We start from the raw sequence: 18,474 nt of genomic DNA on the forward strand, positions 1-18,474 counted from the left end.
AGACCCAACTCACCAGGAGGAGACCATGAAACGGCTCCAGAAGCCAGGGGAGGAAACTGTTGAGCCACCTCAGAACCCAGCGCTCCACAGCCGCGACCACAGGTGAGTCTTCCACTTCTTTTCTTTCAGCATGAAGCCTTCATCCTCACCGTCTCCTTCCACCCCCTCTCAGAAGCTCACACGATGAATAGTGCTTACTCTTTGGCTGGACTCCTGCTCTTCATCACCATCCAAAGCAGCTGGCAGTTTCCCGAACAGGACAGAAACTCCATGTAAGATCTTCCATCAGTCTTTTATTTGAACTCAGCCTTCATGGTTACAAAACAATCCCAAATGAACATGACAGTTATTCTTTAAAAGGTTGATTTAAAAAAGAAAAAGAATGGTGTGAAAGCAGCACCAACAGGTGGAATTACAGCAAATACTTAAGATCGGGAACTTCTTTTTAGCTTTCTATCACTAATAAAGAAGGAAATGTTTTGTATAAAGTGTTGCATCTTGTTACTAATTGACTATTAAATGTGAATATTGAAAGTCACTTGTTATACTGGACCCTGCATGAGAGATGAGGGACTCTGATCCTGGGACAGATTGTCTTCAATGGTCTCTATAATGGTTACTTCCAGGCTACTGAATGAAAACTCGGTGCTGACTGAACCCAGTGAGCTCTCAAACATGAAGAGACATTCAGAGGGGACCTTTTCCAACGACTACAGTAAATACCTCGAGACGAGGAGGGCGCAGGACTTTGTCCAGTGGCTGAAGAACTCAAAGAGAAATGGGTGAGTCTGCCTCCGTCTCCAAAACGGCCAACTAGCGTGAGCACAACTCTCACCTGTGTGTTCCGACAGGAGCCTGTTTAGACGGCACGCTGACGGCACCTACACCAGCGACGTCAGCACCTACCTGCAGGACCAGGCAGCCAAGGAGTTTGTGTCCTGGCTGAAGACCGGCCCAGGCAGGAGAGAGTGAACCCGGCCACGTCCCAGATCTCCCCACCGACTCTGTTATCGTTTGTTTCAGTCTGTACTAAAACTTTTTTCCATCATGAATTACCCCCAGAAAAATTATAATAATAAAGAAAGAAAAACCGTCAAGGACGTGTCATAGAAAAGCACCACAGAAAGATGATGTCTCCTGTGTCTCCATCTTGTACGGAAGTGTGTCCCACCCTCGGCACCGTCATCTTCTTTTCCAAGGATTTGTAAGGACGTGTCATGTCATTAGATTTTCTTAATATGCAGATAAAAGACAAACAGTATTTAGTTTTCAATAAAGAAATGTGTACAATCCTCAAGTTTCCGCTTCCCTGCTTTGAAACGTGACTCTTTGAAGAATAAAAGATGCACTTCTCGGTCTGAACTACAGGCTGCAAAGAGTGCAGATGGAGTGATTCAATAATCATGATTGTGTTAAGCAGCATTCTGGTTTTAATCCCAATAGAGATGAAAGCAGCCCCATTCTCCAGGGAGGGCCGTGCTCTGGGACCTCCACCAGGTACCAGCATGAAGCGTGTCACCTGTCAGCGCTGCTCAGGCAGCTCGCCAACCAGGGTTACGGCAAACAGACGAGCAACGAAATGCCAATCAGCCCGGACCCGTTGAGCAGCGACTGGCCCGCCAGTCCTCCTGGCACCGAGACCAAGCAGCAATTCACATGAGCCAGCGTCTTGACACGCTTTGGGATGTGCCGCCTCTCCGAGCTGTCATCTGCAGCGCGTCACACCATCTGCTGGTTGCAGGAACCTCTGCCTACTTCAGTTTATTTTGGGATGGAGTCTCTCCAGGGGAAAAATCGGACACTTAGGATCCGCAACACTGGTAATGTATGTTTCTCTGGTGTCACCGTGTGTGCAGCTGTCTAATCAGCTCCCAACTCATCTGGAATGTGATTTCAAATGTGGATGAATGATTCTGTTTGCTACTGACACCAAATATGGACAAATGTGGTCACAAAAGCTCATTCTTATATCGAGTTGTGCTAAATTAAAGTTGATGGTAAAGACCCGTAAAAAAATAAAATTATATATGTAAACATATTTACATAAACACATACACACACACACTAATATATATTAGAACATTTATTTTAATGGACGATTTAACCAAAAGCTTTGTACGCGATTCATATTGGACTATATTTATAACAAAAACGAGCAAGTGATTTCATTCAACTTTATTTATCTTCAAATAACACTATAAAAGTGATAATGAAGTACAAATCTTTTAAAAACCATTTCAACACGATTCACTCAAAATGTGGCTGCTAGAATGTTTTGTGCTGTTTGGATGTGTGACAAAACCTGGGTCTAGTCTATATAGTCTACAGTATATTGCATAAATGTATATATGAACACCAAAACCAGTTAAAATATCATCTCATTTCATTCCACAATAAATATAAATATTTAAGCTCTCATACATGCTCTCATATAACAAAAGAGCTAAACGTGTTGGTTTATGCATTGCTTTTACAATAAATAAATAAATAAATAAATTAGGATTTCCCCGTCAGTTTTGGTATGATTTCCATACCCCTTTCGCATCTATAGTCTGTAATTACCACCTAGGTTAACCCTGTATTTTCATCACATACATTAAATGCTTATCTAGGAAGAAATTATGTGGAACAAATAAAGCTATCATGTATTAAATAAAAACAAAGCTCTAAAGTCGGCAGAAAAATGAAACGGGAAGATTATTCGGGGATAGAAAATGATCACAGCAGGTTTTACTGACGTACCAGATAACACAGGTCTGAGGGACAAGAGGGAAATGGACATTTCTTTAGGAGAGTTTACAGAGACCGAGACCGGGGATGTTGTCCTCCACCTCCGTGTTCTTACAACCAGCAGAGTGGGCGCCAGCGTTGTGACTGAGCTGCATCAAAAAAGAGAGACCAGAGTGTTACTAGCAGCAGATGTACGTATATATTTCAGGATATCATCGCAAACATAGAAGGAATATTGGCAATGCTTCTGAAGCTCATGTGTGTATGTTTCCTCTGCGTTGGAAGCACAACGCGACTGTTTCCTGTAGATGTCAGGGGAGTTTCCTCTAACAGAGCACCATCTTGTTCTGGAATAAACAAGTCAAGGTCAAAGTCTGACCTTCGACTTCTGAGGACTTGACCCTTTCCCTCAACCGTTGGCGTTCCAAGTGTTCCCAAATGACCCTTTTGACATCTCGTCCGTGATGTTGATGATGGGAATGCCTCTGCGAGTAGACGATTCGTATGGATGTTAGAGCTGAAGCGAGCGAGTCAAACTGTTTCACAAAGGAAACTCACTTGTAGCCCTCTAATGGCACTTGCACCCCTCCGTCCTCATCCTCCCCCGTCATGCTCTGCCCCTCCTCCTGCAGAGTGAGACACAGTTAGTGGGAGCTCACGTCTATGTGAGGAAGTGATGTTTCCACTGTGAGCGACGTCACCTCTTCAGCATCCTCCAGCTTCTTCTTCTTGCTCTCCGGCATGAGGTCGTCCAGCCAGCTCAGCTCTCTCTTAGTAAAGATGCAGTCCAGCAGCTTTCTGATGAACACCAGAGCCAAAACCTGCAGAAACAGCACACAGGCCACCACCATCATCATCATCATCATCATCATCTTAATCATCATCCTCATCATCATTACATTTCTATACCTGTATTTGTGACAGGAATGCAGATGGGAGAATTAGCATGTTTATTTACCATCATGGGAAAGACGATGGCGGCTCTGGAGGTCTTGATGATCCAGAGTAGAATCAAACAGCTGAGCTGGATGATGGTGAAGAGGTGCACCTTCCTCAGGGGTACGTGTCGCAGGTAGATGAAGTCTGGCTGGTGCTTGGCTGGCATGCCGAAAAGTGTGAGACGGTCGAAGAACTGGAGAAGATAAATCAACAAGCACATGGTTACTGACCTTTTCCCTCCACATGGGGGCGATGAACAGAAAAACAACAGAAAAGCAGTAAGCGGGGAAACTACACTGACGTATTACTGCATCACATCAAGAACAGCCTAAAAAAACTGTATCTTTTTTGACATTTTAATATTCATTTTAATCTGTGCCACATTTTTTTTAAATGTTTGTTTTAAATTAAATACGATTTTCAAAGACGACAAATAAAGCCAGTAAAATGAAGAATGTGGGGAGAAACAAGGCAATTAAAAAACAGTCTTAGGTGTTCTGTAAATACTAGAAACTCACAAGAGGCCAATTAACACTTTTAATCTGGGCAGCCAGACAATATGGAGCGATTCCCTACCATGGCTTAGTGAGAATTTCAAAGCTGCACAGATCCAGAGTGTCTATAAATTTAAAACTTCAGCATGCAGACCAAATGTCTGTCTCATCTCAGCGTTCACTCAACAAAAGTTTAAGAACAAGACTAAGTGCCTGAAGTCAGAGTGAGGAATGTACATTTCTTTATTTGCCAATTTGTGGGGGAACAAAAGATGACTAATGTAATAGATTTTACCTGAATGCCTTTGAGAGATGACGCCCCCATGTACAGGAAGACTCCATACAGCACTGGCATCGGAATGAACTGAGGAATCGCAAACAAGTATCACTGTTAGCAGATAAAACTTGCTGCTTGATGCTTATTATAAAGAGAATGCTCATCCGGTTTAACCACGGTGGTCACCAGGTAACTCGGCCTACTAAACACCATCAGTCTGACCTGCAGCACAGAGGTCATGAAGACTGAGGAGCCCATAAGGGTGAAGATCATGAGGCCTGTGAGCCGCTGCTCTCTGATTCCCAGAAACTTGGGCTGCTCCCCAGGAGCAGAACACTCCGATTCGAGCTTCAGGCTGTTGACGTGGGTGATGGAGAGGACGGTGGCTGCTACAAACCAAGGCAAGCCCATTAAAGAGCACACACCCAGCATGAGCCCCACCATGAACAGATCCAGGTGGTACCCACAGCCTTTCTGAATGGACCACAGAACCAGTTAGTGACAGCATAGTTACAGCAAAGGCAGCACGGGAACGGGCTTTACTTTGAGTTTGTGCTCCTTCCTGTTGATGATGACAGCTGTGATCTGCTGGTCCATGAAAATGAGGATGGTGCAGAGCAGAGCTGGGACCACGGTGATCACCGCAGTCCACCAGGGGTTGGGCCCCAGCGGGTTGATGAACCAGCCCCGGTCATCTCTGGTTGGCTGGTTGCAAACAGAAAGAACACGCGACTTGAAGCCTGTTTAAGAATAACGACAGCCAAGCTTTTTTTTGTTTCCACAGTTCACCTTAAAAACACTGGGAACCTTTAGTTTTGGAGAGGGAATCCCTAAAGAATAGTCGACTAAAACCATGGTAACGATGGTGAAGAAAACAGCAAAGTCACTGATGACGGACCTCACCTAATAAAACAAAGAAAAACTTGATTTTCTTCTTTTATTAAAATGAAACATGTATGTGAGCCGATGTAGAATCAAGCACTAGTTACTCCGCAAATGTTTGACATAAAAGTTGAAATTCATAGTTTTGACCACTAGAGAGCAGCACATTACAAAGTATGATAAAAAAAAGTTTGTTTAATCAATACAATAGATTGTGACGTAATAAATGACCACTGGTACCTTTGTGGGAAAGTAATTACTGAACTTGAACCCCTTGAGAAAGGCCGACATGATAACCGTGGAAAAGAAAAGAATGACACACCAGAAGAGGACGTCGGGGACGTAGGGGCCCTTGGGACCGCACGCGCTGCCGACAAACTCCCCACGCTTTTCAACACAGTCCTGCAGAATCATTTGGCAAGTAATTAGCAATATAGCAAAATCAAAGGGTGAGCATCAGTGTCAGCCCAAAACCTTGCTTTTATCATGATTTGCAGTGGGTAATCCAATGTAATCCAACCCGCATGGCCTTAATCTCTGCTGTCCATCTTCCTCCATCTGGGAGCGCGTGCCACTTTAAGGTGGGACGTGCATCTTTTTCAACAGCGACTTTTTAATTCTATGATATAAAAGCTGGTTTGTGACCATGACAATAGAAGACTGAAAGAAAGAAAGAAAGAAAGAAAGAAAGAAAGAAAGAAAGAAAGAAAGAAAGAAAGAAAGAAAGAAAGAAAGAAAGAAAGAAAGAAAGAAAGAAAGAATAGAGTAGATAATACCTTGACCTCCAGTGCTTCCCAGTAGATTTCAGAGACTGTGACATTGTTCATCTCCCAGTACTTCAGGGTTCCATTGGTGGGATCAGAAGGCTCAAAGCACGAACATCTGCGGAAACACATGAACATCTGGGTGACCCGGTAATCCCTCAGTTTGCACGGATTTACCTCGAAGAAATGAACTGTCCACAGCGATTATCTCCGCACTGAACAGTAGGTTATTGTGCGAGAACGGCCTGCATACGAGTACGTGGTGAGCTTGTCCAGGTTGTTGTTCCTGTTGAAGGGGTAGTACTTGTCCAGGTAGATCAGCTTCTCCAAGGCCTCGTAGATGAAAATGATACAGATGAGCGAGGCAAAGGCTTCCTCCGTGAATCGCGTGATGTAACACACCAGGGAGCTAGCATCGGTGGCCACCAGCAGGATGCAGAGGAAAGCTGTCCACAGACCGATGCAGGTCCTCAGTGACAGGTAGGACAAGCCGTATTCTCTGAGTTATGAGAGACAAGAAGGAACAATTAAAACTGCATCACATTCTGGTTGTTGAATGGGATGGCAGGAAGCCATCATTACAACGTAAGCAATGAGAGGGTGAGGAATGTGCTACAGGGGACCAGATGTGTCAGAGACGCTTCAATCATGTCTCAGATGAAGCTAATCAAACTCATCACGACGCAAAAATCAAGAACCTACTTGCAGAACTTGAACAGTATCTTCTCAAACACGAGCACGGGTCCAGTGCTGCCCAGGATGGTGAGAGGCTGCCCGGCGAACAGGGAATATGCTATTCCGGTCAGGGAGGCTCCAAACAGCGACTCTATGGCACTCTGGCGAACAAGAAGACACACAGCGTTACCTTTAAAACTGTCCCACCGCTTCGGAATGTCTACAACAGGACGGGGAAGGATTTACGATGCGGCCCTCCGTGGCCTCGCCCAGCAGTCCGCCGAAGGTGATGACGGGAGACATGCAGGCGCAGTAGAGGAAGAGGAACGAGGCCACACACTGAAGGTTACAGGCGTCAGTGTAGTCCGACAGATAGTGGGGAAACTTCCTCTTGATGTCCAGAAACAGTCCACCGAACCACCTGCCAATACACACAGGAAGACGTTTGCCACACGTGCTGCATCCATGCACGGACTATTTATCTCTAATCTGTCAAAGGCGAGATTATCCCAGTCTGGGCCACAAGGAGTTCAGGGGTTGCCGGGCAACAAGCAGTACCACACAAACCTGGACAGGTTACCAGGCTGACACAGGACACACACACACACACACCATTAGACACACAACCCCAGTAGATCAAAATATAGTCTGTGGGAGGAGGCTGGAGTACCTGAGAGAACCAAAATCACATCACAAAACTGTAAAAAAAATCACATTACAAACTGAGTCATTTAATTTTAAACAACTAAACTTAGTTTCTACCTTCAGAATTATTGTTTTCATCTGAATATTATATAATACTGAAAAAATCTCATCACCGTAAATAGAGATATTGAGGCAGCACGTTTCCATGGAAACTGCTTTGTGACTAACCGCAGACCCAGTCGAGCAGCACCTTGTGATCATTTCTTTCAATATTCCGGGTTGTAATGAAACTTGTGTGGGTAACAGACCAGACAACCGGCAAACATTCAAACCTCTGACAAGAGAAATTAAAAAGTATTGATGCATCACTTTGGAGCTTTTACATCTAACAACATCCCATCTTGATTCTAAACACTCCAGGACGCCCTCAGAGGTGCCCAGACCCTGTTCTGGTGGGTCAAAGCGGTTTTGTTGGCAGGAGAGGAGCAAAGACACTATTTGGTTGAGGTTTTGTAGCTCTAACGCTAAATGTGGTGATCTGACAGGGCTGTGCACGTTCTTGACTCCACACCTGCCAGTGCGTTGAAGTTCTGGACCACCGTGGCCGCCAGGCTCCTCTTCTTCCTCACCCTCCACTAATCCGTTAGGTAAAAGGTTACTTTTCTTCCTCTTCTCCTATTGAACAAACAATCAACAGCAGTTAAGTTCTTCTGGTTCTGAGGTCTAACAGCTCAGCTGCCGGGCTCGGACCCACCTGTGACGGTACGTTCTTTGGAGGTTCTATACGTATGGATGGGTCCCACTCTCCCGGAGGAAGGACGGTCACTTGGTCCAGGAATTCATCGATCCCGGCAATTAGATCGTTGCGGTCTTTCGCTTTGTAAGCGACATCGTGGAAAACCTGAAGATAGATAGATGAAAGAGGCTCAACTCCCATAGAGAGTAATGGCTGACTAATCAAACGATTGTCATAAAAACTTGGAGCCGCGTCTCATGCTGTGAAATGTCCCGCCACTTCAGAGATCTGTCACTTTGTGCTAACCTGTGAATTTATGCAACGCGCCTGCACAACCAAGCAACAGTGGACAGCAACTTTAAGACAGCGGAGCATCATGAAGAGCAAAGTGAAAACCATCAAGTACATTTGTTACCTCATCTGTCATCAGCGTCGCCATGGATCTGCCAATTTCATGATACTGAGGGCCCCTGCCCGAAGGCCCAAGGAGGAGGAACAGAAACCTGGAATCAAAAAGGTTTGGTTCAAATAAAGACAGATAATAAATATGATGACAAATGTTCTCTAATCAACTAAAATTGTCACAAATGCATCAGTATACGTTCCATTCATACAGCATTTGGATTAAGGTCAAAGGTCAATTGAGGTTGTTGGGTAAGATTATAGTTTTTTTTTCACAACTGAAATATGCAAAGTTTGTTAAATAAGCACTATTACTATGTAATAACAGATGCATTTCATATTAACATAGCGAAATGACAAATTAGGCAAATTAGGCAAATGATGCATTGATGACTCAGATTTGAAATTAAACCGTGGCCAAAAGGATTAGGACGCTGGAGAGGTCTCCCTTTTTTCTCGGTGAATTGGGCATTAAAATAAACATTAATCCACTGGAGGCAGAAAGAAACTACATGAAACATGTTTCAGAGGCAAGAAAATGTAAATATTCCCTATTCAGACGTGTCAGGGGTTCTAATAGTCCTGGCCACCACTGAACATGGAATAAAATATACTTGACCAAAGTATAGCAGTCCAGTTTCCAGGTTTTCACCACCATAATCCCGACTATATTTAGAATCTGCCACATACCTGGTGGTGATGGGGACTTCTGCCAGACCGCTGAGAAGAACCGCCGGCGACAGGCGGACAAACGCCACCATGGGCCTGTTCAGAAAGTCCGCCTCTCCCACTAAGACGTTGCAGGCCTCCGCCCCGGCCGGGATCTTTTTCATGAAGTGAAGATCTATCTGGAAGGAAAGCACTGATCGTTTAAAATATCCCCCATAATGCTCTCTGGCTCCGTCAGGTCAAAGCTGCTTTAACTTGAAAGCACATTATGAAAAGTTAGAACCAGCCACATTATGTCACGACTGAAATCTGTCAATAAATGAATCATTATTTTGCCCTTAATCCCCACATTAAACCTGGAATAAAAAAGAGGCATTACTGGATCTTCTCTAAATACAGTCGTGACGCTCCGATTTAACGTCATATGTGACGAACTCTGAAATTTCGACATTAGTTTGACCAGATCCAGATGTAAATCAGCTGACAGGTTGCATTTTCCTCCAATATGAAGCCTAGAAGCACGAAAAGCTGCTGGATCTCAACTGCTCGCTGATGCGGAAGGTTTTGGACTGTCGGACGTTTTCAGCGTTAATGATGTGACAAGAGATGACTGGAGTGTTGCCTGTTCCACATGTGGTCCTCCATCTCTGAGGCTGGATCCACCCGGGAGGAACATTTTTAATATCACGCAAAACATCTCTCACACACACACACACACTCAAAGATATGGGATTTGTTGCTTTTTAGAGGTTCTCAGATTATTCTGTGATGAGACACAACACATGAGACGCTTTATATACTGGCCTCAGCAGGAGGGTGAACCCGCAGATATTTGTGCCAGGAGATTTTATCTTTGTCTTTGCTGTGTGTGCTCATTATTGGCACTGAAGGACTCATATAATGGTCATAATCCTAATCCCTGACTATAGTAGATGACTGCAGGAGAAAGGGATGTACCGGAATTTGGGTTACAAGCCTGTTAAACAGTCACTCTGTGCGTGCATGTGTGTGTGTGTGTGTGTGTGTGTGTGTGTGTGTGTGTGTGTGTGGGTGTGGGTGTGGGTGGGTGCCTGCACATACTTGTAATTCCAATACTATTGCATATAAGATGAGTATACAACATTTTCATTGCAATAGAGGGAGAAAACACTTCTTATATTTTAATATTTGGTTAAATCTGATGATCCTTGTGTCCTAAAATAATGGTAATCAAATATTAATATTTACTCATGCAAACATATTTATTAAATGTGAAATTTCCCAAAATGAAAGCTCATTCAGCCTTTGAAGGTTGGAGGTCATCGGCCTACACGGCTTTACCTTACTAAAGTCCACAAAACTGTTGTCTTTGCTCTGCTCCGCTTTCCCCTCTGGACCCGCCAACTGGGACTGGGAGGATGTCATCTGATCTGGATGAGCCACAAAAGAGAGAACACGATCAACGGAAGGAGACCAGATACAAACATTTCCATCACTCCTCAGCTCCTTCCAGCTCTACACTTCATACATCAGTTTCAGCTAGGAACAAACATATCTGACTCCAACATATCACCAGGGATTAGGGCTCTCAGGGGCAGATGCTCATGGTCAGAGAGCATCGAATCACGAATGGAATTCTGATCTAGCCTGTGAGCTACTGTTAGCCTAGTTAGCCTATGGTCCTGGAACATATACAAAACTAGCATCTCCTTCGCTGGGGTTCAGGTGTGTAGTTCGGTCTTCTAATGTTTCAGCTGAAGAACCTTAACAAGGTAAATAAATAAATAAAGTCATTCAGAGTTTTGTCAGCAACAACGTCACTTATGGGATTTTCTTAGCAATATGTTATTTAAGCGTAAGCTGGTAAAGGAGTCACATATTGTATAAAACAGCACCTGCTGACTGCAGTGGGGCAGCGGCAGCTGGGCGGGCAGATGGCAGGTGCTGGATTCATCAGAAATCCAAAATACAAATATTATGACCAGATGACTCAGACACATGCACATATTCCACAAATATTAATTAACTACATTTTAATACAAACCAGATTTCACAATCCAGCAGATGAAAGCACTGGTTCCAAACCAGTTAAAGACTATTAGTGCCATAATGGTAAATGAAACATAATGGAATGGCACATGCTTGTTTATCGCTTATGGAAAGGTAAGCTCAGAAAGGTTCCATTATTTATACCATGAGCACATATAAAAGCACATTCACCGTAATACATTTGTGTTTCTCCAGCTTCAGACGTTACATGTGGAAAAGCAGGATTAAGTTCTTTATGGTCGAGACTTCTTTTTATGCGAGTATATTTACTATATGCGGGGCATAGGCGTGTCATCATTGACTTTAACGTCATGTATAGGTAAATGAAGGGTTAGGGTTCCTTGTTCCTCAGATGTAAGGTCAGGGAAGGGCAGCTACAGGATCTCTCCGTTTTGGTCTTTTAGGCCAATAGAAGGGCAGTGGGTGTCTCATATCTTAAGAATCATGCATAGATGTTAAATAAGCAGAGGTGTGCCTCTTCTGGTTTCATTTGACATATTTTGAAGCCTGTCAGATGGTCCTAAAGCTGAGTTTGGTGTCATTGGTGATTAATATGCTAGTGGTGTTTGGGTTCTTCACCATTTTTGTCCAGGTGGAGCTCTGAGGCACGCCGACCCATGTCAGCAATGGAACGGACAATCGGCAGACGATTCGCCAGCTTCTTCTGGTTCTGGTGATGATGGTGTTTCAGCAACGTTTCTCGCACCTTCTTTCTCAGCTCATTTCCAATGGGTGAGTATATCTCCTGGTGGTCCAAGACCATGTCTAAAGTAGAAATTTGGCAGATGGCATGGGTCCAAATGTTGTCACAAAAACAAGATGTTCACATCAAAATGGCAAGCCAAAGGCTTTATTTTTCCTTAAATTCAAACTCTTTCAAAGATCATTAAAACCATCACCTGCTATCTCTTCGATAGTATTGGCCCTCATGTCCAGCAGCACGGTGCCGCTGAAGATGCAGCTCCGCAGCTCAAACAGGCTGTGCAATGACAGCGTGGCCACATACGGTTTGCTCCATCGCTCGCCTCCATCCTCAACATCCTCCTCGAACTTCAGCCACCTGTAACAGGAGATTGAGTGCCAGTCAGCAGAGGCCGATAGACGACAAACTGGTCGGCCATCTGTTCTTGCTGTATCACCAACACTTGGGCGTGCTAATTTCTTGTAAAGAGGCAAGAAATGAGCAGAAAATGATCTTCCTTGCAATTACAGCCATGGGTTTCAACTACTTACTGGAATGGGACTGCACGTTTCCCACACATGGACATATATTTCATTAGCAGGAGTGGGATCATGGGAATTTCTGCTCCATTCAATCAGAGTAATGGTATGACGGGTCTGTGTGGGGGTGCCAGGTCGTTGTCTGGCTAACTGTACCTGGCGCTTTCCCTCCACTCTGAATCCTCCCCATCTCGAACACAGATTTCATCCATCTCTGTGAAAAGGTCATGAGGGATATGCTCCTCATCGTCATCTTCAGCGCCCAGCAGGAACTGCACTCTCTGCGAGGGAGTGTCTGTGGACGCAGACGATAGGACGGCACGTTCCAGGCTTAAATGCTGGTCTTAAATGTCCAAAGTGCTTAAAAACTCAGCTATACCATAAACTGGAGACTCTCTACCCTCCACCAGGGTTGGAGTCCGATCACTGCTCCTCCTTCTGTACTTGTTTCCATGGTGACGGTGTTTTCGGTGGCTGCGGCGCCTCTTTGTACTGCCCAGGGGGACATGAACACCAATATAGAGAGTCCTATGGCCTGGAGACATGTTTGTTGGTTAGAACACATCAGTGCAGTGTGTGTGCGTGTGTGTGTGTGTGTGTGTGTGTGTGTGTGCGTGTGTGTGTGTGTGTGTGTGTGTGTGTGTGTGTGTGTGTGTGTGTTCCATGTGTTTTCAGTGTGTGTACATGTCTGTGTGCTTTCAGGAGCTTTACATAATCAGTGTGAGTTCACTCATCAGGGTTTAACTGATATTGTGTTACTCCATTAAGCTGTGTATTATTTATTATATATTTCTGTGCATCCTGTTTACATTATGTGGATGAAACACAATCACATTAGTGTAAAAATACCTCCAATCTTTGGTTATTTATTACATCATCACAGTGCTGCCATCTGCTTGATCTATTTGCATTAATGCATGTATATTAAAATATTGCAGGCGCACAGTCAATCCTAGTTTTGTTGGGAGTGTAACTGTCTCAGCCTGTGTGTATTTGTGCATCCTGACTCATAATCGATGCATCAGCTCTTTTAAGCGTTTGAGTTTGTTGCAGCGTTCTGTGTGCATTTATACACCCGGCCCCCACAGCTCAGTAGACAGTGCACAGATGTAACCCCGGCGCTGCCTGAGCTCTGCAGCTGTGTCCAAATGCTCCCGTCAGGCTCTACAGCTTCGTTATTTTACATGGGGACATAACGGGTAAACCTTTCATTTGCACCGAGCTAATGAATCACATCATTTGATTGAAACCATTGATGCTAACTCGCTCACCCACTCTTTTTTTAACCTCCCACTCTGTTTCCAAAGCTGTTGGGAGTACGATCATCTGCTGGAACAGCCTGGTCTGATTTCTCCACGTACCTTCAAGATCCTCCTGCTCAAAGTTGGTGCCCTGCTGGCATCGTGTACCTCTCCTGTCCACAACGGCCTCGTCATCATTCCTCTGTAGTGACAAATTAAGAGATGTTATTGACATTTAGGTTCATCACTCCTCATCCATCATTCATCACACCAGCAGGAGCAGATTAGAGCGCAGGAGTAGCATCCAGGGGGCTCCATCATGAGGTTCCTCAAGGTTTTTACAGAGTATTAAGTGGGCGATAAATATGCTATATAGTTTTGTGAAAATTATGCAGAAATTGAGGCTGTTGCTGCACACATTGATTGAATCTTTACAACCATGTGCTGAGCCGCCCTCACGACTGTCTGGATGAGTAAAATTCATTTCCTGTAAGTTCAGGCAGCCACAACAAGAAAAAGAAACCAAACTCCTGAAAAAGGACTGGTTCAGAACACGCCTTTTTCTCGGAATCTTGCTCAACATCAGCTGTGCCACCTTGACCCCCAGTTGACCATCATGGCAGGATGATAATTAAAGGCACAGCTGCTCACAGCTGGCAGGCCACATGAGCTGGAGAGGCATGTTGCTAATCTGCCCGCTGATATACAGGATTTAAGCCTCATCAACGGTTTCCATGCTGAAGCTGCTCAACCAAACTGTCCATTTTTGAAAAATTGCCTTGACGGGTTTATTTATTTTTCTGTTTTTCTACTGTTTATGTAAATTCAGTTAAACAGCTTACAGTGTTGTCGACGTGTGCGTCAAATCGGGGATCACTTTTCATTCCATTGGCACAACTGCAAATTGTGCTAATGGAATAGATCCTAGAGTCCTCCTCCGATCTATTCAGTGCCAGCTAAAATGTATATAGAAAACCTATAACTGACAATGGACAGTGGACACTAAACAGTTGTGTGTTCCTGTAAAGACAACACCTGTAAAGATCAAGTCAGGTGAATCACAGAACTCCAGACGTGTGGGACAATGAGCCCTTCCATGGTTCTGGTTGACTCTGTCACCGAGATGCTGCCTGGTTTTTCTCTGTAGAGAAACCTTTATTCTTCAACCCTCTAGAGGGTTATGGTCACATGCATTTCAGACCAATAAATGGAGGATCGTTATCACCAACATTAAGACTTAACCCAGAAATACCTCAATCCTCCAACAGTCCAAAAATTTGTTTTAAGAATGTCCCAACACAGACCAGCTCTTATCCTGCCAGTCTCATGGGTGAAGGCTCTACATGTAGTCACACAACCTTCTGGAATCCCTGGATTTGTAGCTCTTTCTGCTTTCTGGCAGAGATCATCATCATCATCATCATCATCATCATCATCATCAGCAAAGCACAATACACTCGAATCCTACCCGATATGGATTTTACTCTGATATAAGCGTGCACGTGCACGAGAAGGTGTGAGGTGTTGTTGAGAGCCTGATCCCTGTTGTAACGAGGTTCACAGCTCTCTATAACCTGGATAGTTCAGTATAGTCTGGATTGCTGACGTCATCTGATGTCGGCAACAAAGATTATAGCAGATTTTTGCGATAACCATTTTGTCCCACAGAAACAGGAAAAAAGAAGATAAAGTAATGAGTGCACCAATTTGAAACAGAATATTGAGAATAAGTACTTTGTATAAGCAGGAAAAGAGCCCACGTTGTGGAGCTGAGCTCCTATTCTGAGATTCCCCCCTGACAGTAGTCGCTCAGTGTGAGCAACGCTAGCAATCCTGCACGAAGCCGTCTGAAAACGTGTGTTCGTCCAGCTTAGTCCGTGAAATTTTCCTTCATTTACCAGCAGGAGATTTTGGACACAACATTTACCGTTCACTCATCAGTAACCATATTTTAAAAAACTGCACTGGCAGAGCAGGCAGCCGAAGTGGTTTCACAGGATGTGGAACATATCCCTACAGATGGCGGTGGCAATTTTGGAAGCATCGGTGGCAGCAGTATCACTTAACTGCACACAGGCTTTCGTGTGGCACCGAAATCCCGACATGTTTCTTCAGTTAACTTCAGCATCTTGCACATGGACACGTTAGTTGAACATTTTGTAGAAGCTCACAGAGGCATTTCACAGCCTTGATCTCTCGATTTTGGTCCATGTCCATCTCCATAAGATGGATCAGTCATCAGCTCGGCGGAATTAAAGCAGGATTCCCGACATGAAAAATGCCTTGACCTTTGCTACCGGCGCAAATGAAGAATCATTCCAGTCAGAAACTCCACACCACCATCATCATCATCATCACCACCACCAGCACCAGCACCGCCATTCTAATGCAGTGAGGATCTCATGCCCTACCTGATGTTCAAAAAGCCACGGAGCCTCCAGTTTTTCCGAATACATGAGCTCTCCCTCTGTGTCCTCTGCTTTGGAATCACTTTAGTCAGAGTGCGACACAATCCCAAAAGCTCTGCGCTGCAAACTCCTGCTGCCCCGCTCACACCATGCCTGCCAGCCTCCGATGCCCTTCTGTTGTGTCAGACAACTGTAATTTGTGATTGAGCTCCTATCGACAGAACCACAGCACTCTCTCCTGCTGAGATTAATGCTGTGACATCATCACTGTTGCCCGGCAGCATGTCAACGCCGCTCAAGCCCGACGGATCCCGCGCGATCTGTTTCTCTCTGTTAAGGCCACGATAAGCCAAAGGTCATGGCACGTCGGATCCCTTTGTCCAAGTGGTGTTTCAGCTGCTGAAACAGTTCATGAGCATCGCGGTGACTCACCAAACTCCTGCGTCCGACAGATGACCCGAAATTGGAATTCACCTAAAAGTTAGGAAAAAGAAAAAAAGGATAACTGGTTCAACATTTTACAGCTGCAGTATTTAGCCTTAAACTGAGATATTTTCTTCTTGGGATTAGATGAAGATTAACACTAAAATGATATTTTTAGGTTTTTTTTTTTTTAATGTTCCCTGACTTTTAAGGTCAGTTTGCAGTTTTTCATTTTGACATCATGTGGTTGGTTCTCAGAAAGACTTTAAAAGCTCAGCCATCAACAGTAAAACCGGCTGCTAAGTGGAAAAAAGCAAATGGATGATAGCAAAAACACCAGAGATCTCTTCTGAGAGCCCTCATTACTATTGAGTCATTGTGAAGCTGGGTTTGTTGAGACTGCAAAGCATTAAGTTCCATTTTTATACCCAATCAAGGATACTGTTATTCAAAATGCCTATATTAATGAGACATATGGTAAGAGGAAAGCATGGAATAATAAATAACGCAACAGCACATCGAAGATTCAAATGAGCAAAATTGTGCCAGTATCTGTTCAGAAAATACATCTTAATCTGTTTTCATTCTTCTTCAGTGGAGTTGTAAGTTCCTCAGTAACTTTACTTTTATGTTTTCTCTGCAGAAACAGGCCTGGGCAGTGTGGCGCATTTCTTTTAATGTCAACTTTTAAATGTCTCCATTAGTCCCCGGGCGCCGCATGTCACTTAGATTACACATGACAGTCTGGATGAAGAGCCTTCTTTAAATATTAATCCACATAAGTAAATATTTGTCCCCGGGGATGTGTGCTCTTACCGTGGGCAACAGCGGCTCTGACTGAGCTCCTCGCTCCGCTGTGTCCATCTTCCTGCCAGCGGTTCCTGCACAAATGGAGAAATGGAGACTTGGACTGCGTCTGGTCCCACAAGGCGCAGCCGTAACTGAGCGGACCCGCAGCAGCCAGTCACGGCTATGATCATGGTCGGCCAGCAGCGCGTTTGCGCCCTGTATTGTCCTTAATGCGTCTCTGCAATGACGCGGCTGCGTCATTATTAATCTTCATTTTAGACGCGGAGGTGCGGAGATTGAAATTTAATCCGCTAAACAATCGTTTTGTACCGCGTAAAAAAATGTTCTGGAGGCTGTAATAATGTCCCCAATATTTAGACATGGAGAGAAGCGAAGCACAACACACAGATCTTCATTAAACAACCAGATATTTTATGTTATTTACTCTTGAAACACATTTGAAACAATAATGTCCTAAACCAGACTAAGCCGAATGTTACATTTTATTCTCTTTTAATTATTTTGCGTTTTCTGTCTCCTGGTCATGTGATTCTCCAGCAACCCTTCAAATGACTCATTTAAGTCACTATTTTAACAAATGTATAAAAAACGAGTGTGTGTGCATGCAGACATGTAACCACGGTGCGGAAGCGGTGCAGAGACGTGGCTCTGATGAGGTTTTATGGTTTAACTTTTACTTGAACGACCTGGTTTGGTGACAGGCTGGTTAAGCTGCTGAATTTACTAAACCGAACAAAAGTGATGTGTGTGTGTGTGTGTGTGTGTGTGTGTGTGTGTGTGTGTGTGTGTGTGTGTGTGTGTGTGTGTGTGTGTGTGTGTGTGTGAGATGCTGTAATAATAGTAAAGTATCGCCATCTGGTGTGGGTGTAAACTGTGGATTCCAGAGGCAAACAGCAACATCGAGATGACACACTAACACAAAAATAACCTGAATCTGGTGATATTAACGTGGAATAAAATAAGACGTGTTCTGATTTTTCTCATTGCCCATCATTAAAAAAAACAACAACCAAGTAATGAGAAGCTGGTTTGCACACGGTGCCGCATTCAGTTATCGCCATCTGCTGTTAATCCATGGAAGGTTTCGCTCTCCGTCTCCCTCTCTCACACACAGAAACACACACTCACAT

General features: G+C 44.2%; 2 protein-coding genes across 6 annotated transcripts; one reads left to right on the forward strand and one right to left on the reverse strand.

Annotated features, from left to right (window-relative positions):
* Positions 1 to 18: 18 nt before the first annotated feature.
* gcgb (glucagon b) lies at positions 19 to 1,292 on the forward strand. 2 transcript variants are annotated; one of them, XM_003961933.3, is made up of 4 exons: positions 19 to 102; positions 173 to 272; positions 627 to 782; positions 852 to 1,292. In XM_003961933.3, exons 2-4 carry the CDS (start codon positions 184 to 186, stop codon positions 970 to 972), a joined length of 366 nt encoding a protein of 121 aa, XP_003961982.1. In that variant the 5' UTR covers positions 19 to 102; positions 173 to 183; the 3' UTR covers positions 973 to 1,292. The 2 variants fall into 2 exon arrangements, with proteins under 2 accessions (XP_003961982.1, XP_011608598.1); XM_011610296.2 differs by having other exon boundaries at positions 864 to 1,292.
* An 807-nt stretch (positions 1,293 to 2,099) lies between these two features.
* Positions 2,100 to 17,623, reverse strand: slc4a10b (solute carrier family 4 member 10b). 4 transcript variants are annotated; one of them, XM_029849799.1, is made up of 27 exons: positions 17,351 to 17,623; positions 16,544 to 16,585; positions 13,824 to 13,905; positions 12,842 to 12,997; positions 12,619 to 12,757; positions 12,141 to 12,301; positions 11,821 to 12,006; positions 10,534 to 10,622; positions 9,235 to 9,392; positions 8,558 to 8,645; positions 8,161 to 8,307; positions 7,978 to 8,081; positions 7,008 to 7,182; positions 6,789 to 6,922; positions 6,489 to 6,585; positions 6,340 to 6,419; positions 6,099 to 6,204; positions 5,563 to 5,724; positions 5,230 to 5,343; positions 4,984 to 5,145; positions 4,663 to 4,914; positions 4,459 to 4,527; positions 3,689 to 3,862; positions 3,432 to 3,551; positions 3,289 to 3,356; positions 3,110 to 3,215; positions 2,100 to 2,879 (listed from the first exon to the last, which is right to left on the reverse strand). In XM_029849799.1, the coding sequence occupies exons 1-26, from the start codon at positions 17,582 to 17,584 to the stop codon at positions 3,140 to 3,142; spliced, it is 3,375 nt and encodes a 1,124-aa protein (XP_029705659.1). In that variant the 5' UTR covers positions 17,585 to 17,623; the 3' UTR covers positions 2,100 to 2,879; positions 3,110 to 3,139. The 4 variants fall into 4 exon arrangements, with proteins under 4 accessions (XP_029705659.1, XP_029705650.1, XP_029705654.1 ...); XM_029849790.1 differs by having other exon boundaries at positions 6,340 to 6,585; XM_029849794.1 differs by lacking the exon at positions 16,544 to 16,585 and having other exon boundaries at positions 6,340 to 6,585.
* Between the last annotated feature and the right edge of the window lie 851 nt (positions 17,624 to 18,474).

This window comes from Takifugu rubripes, chromosome 1 (assembly GCF_901000725.2).
Source record: "Takifugu rubripes chromosome 1, fTakRub1.2, whole genome shotgun sequence".
Classification (NCBI taxonomy): Eukaryota; Metazoa; Chordata; class Actinopteri; order Tetraodontiformes; family Tetraodontidae; genus Takifugu; species Takifugu rubripes.

What these genes read in the sequence shown, in the direction of transcription:
- gcgb (XM_003961933.3), top strand. Translation starts at nt 184, where the DNA reads ATGAATAGTGCTTACTCTTTGGCTGGACTCCTGCTCTTCATCACCATC. An exon ending in GAACAGGACAGAAACTCCAT is followed by an intron (nt 273 to 626) that starts GTAAGATCTTCC and finishes GGTTACTTCCAG; the next exon opens with GCTACTGAATGAAAACTCGG. An exon ending in AAGAACTCAAAGAGAAATGG is followed by an intron (nt 783 to 851) that starts GTGAGTCTGCCT and finishes GTGTTCCGACAG; the next exon opens with GAGCCTGTTTAGACGGCACG.
- slc4a10b (XM_029849790.1), bottom strand. Translation starts at nt 17,584, where the DNA reads ATGACGCAGCCGCGTCATTGCAGAGACGCATTAAGGACAATACAGGGC. An exon ending in GAGTGGAGGGAAAGCGCCAG is followed by an intron (nt 12,302 to 12,618) that starts GTACAGTTAGCC and finishes CTCCTGTTACAG; the next exon opens with GTGGCTGAAGTTCGAGGAGG. An exon ending in CATCTCTCAAAGGCATTCAG is followed by an intron (nt 3,863 to 4,458) that starts GTAAAATCTATT and finishes TATCTTCTCCAG; the next exon opens with TTCTTCGACCGTCTCACACT.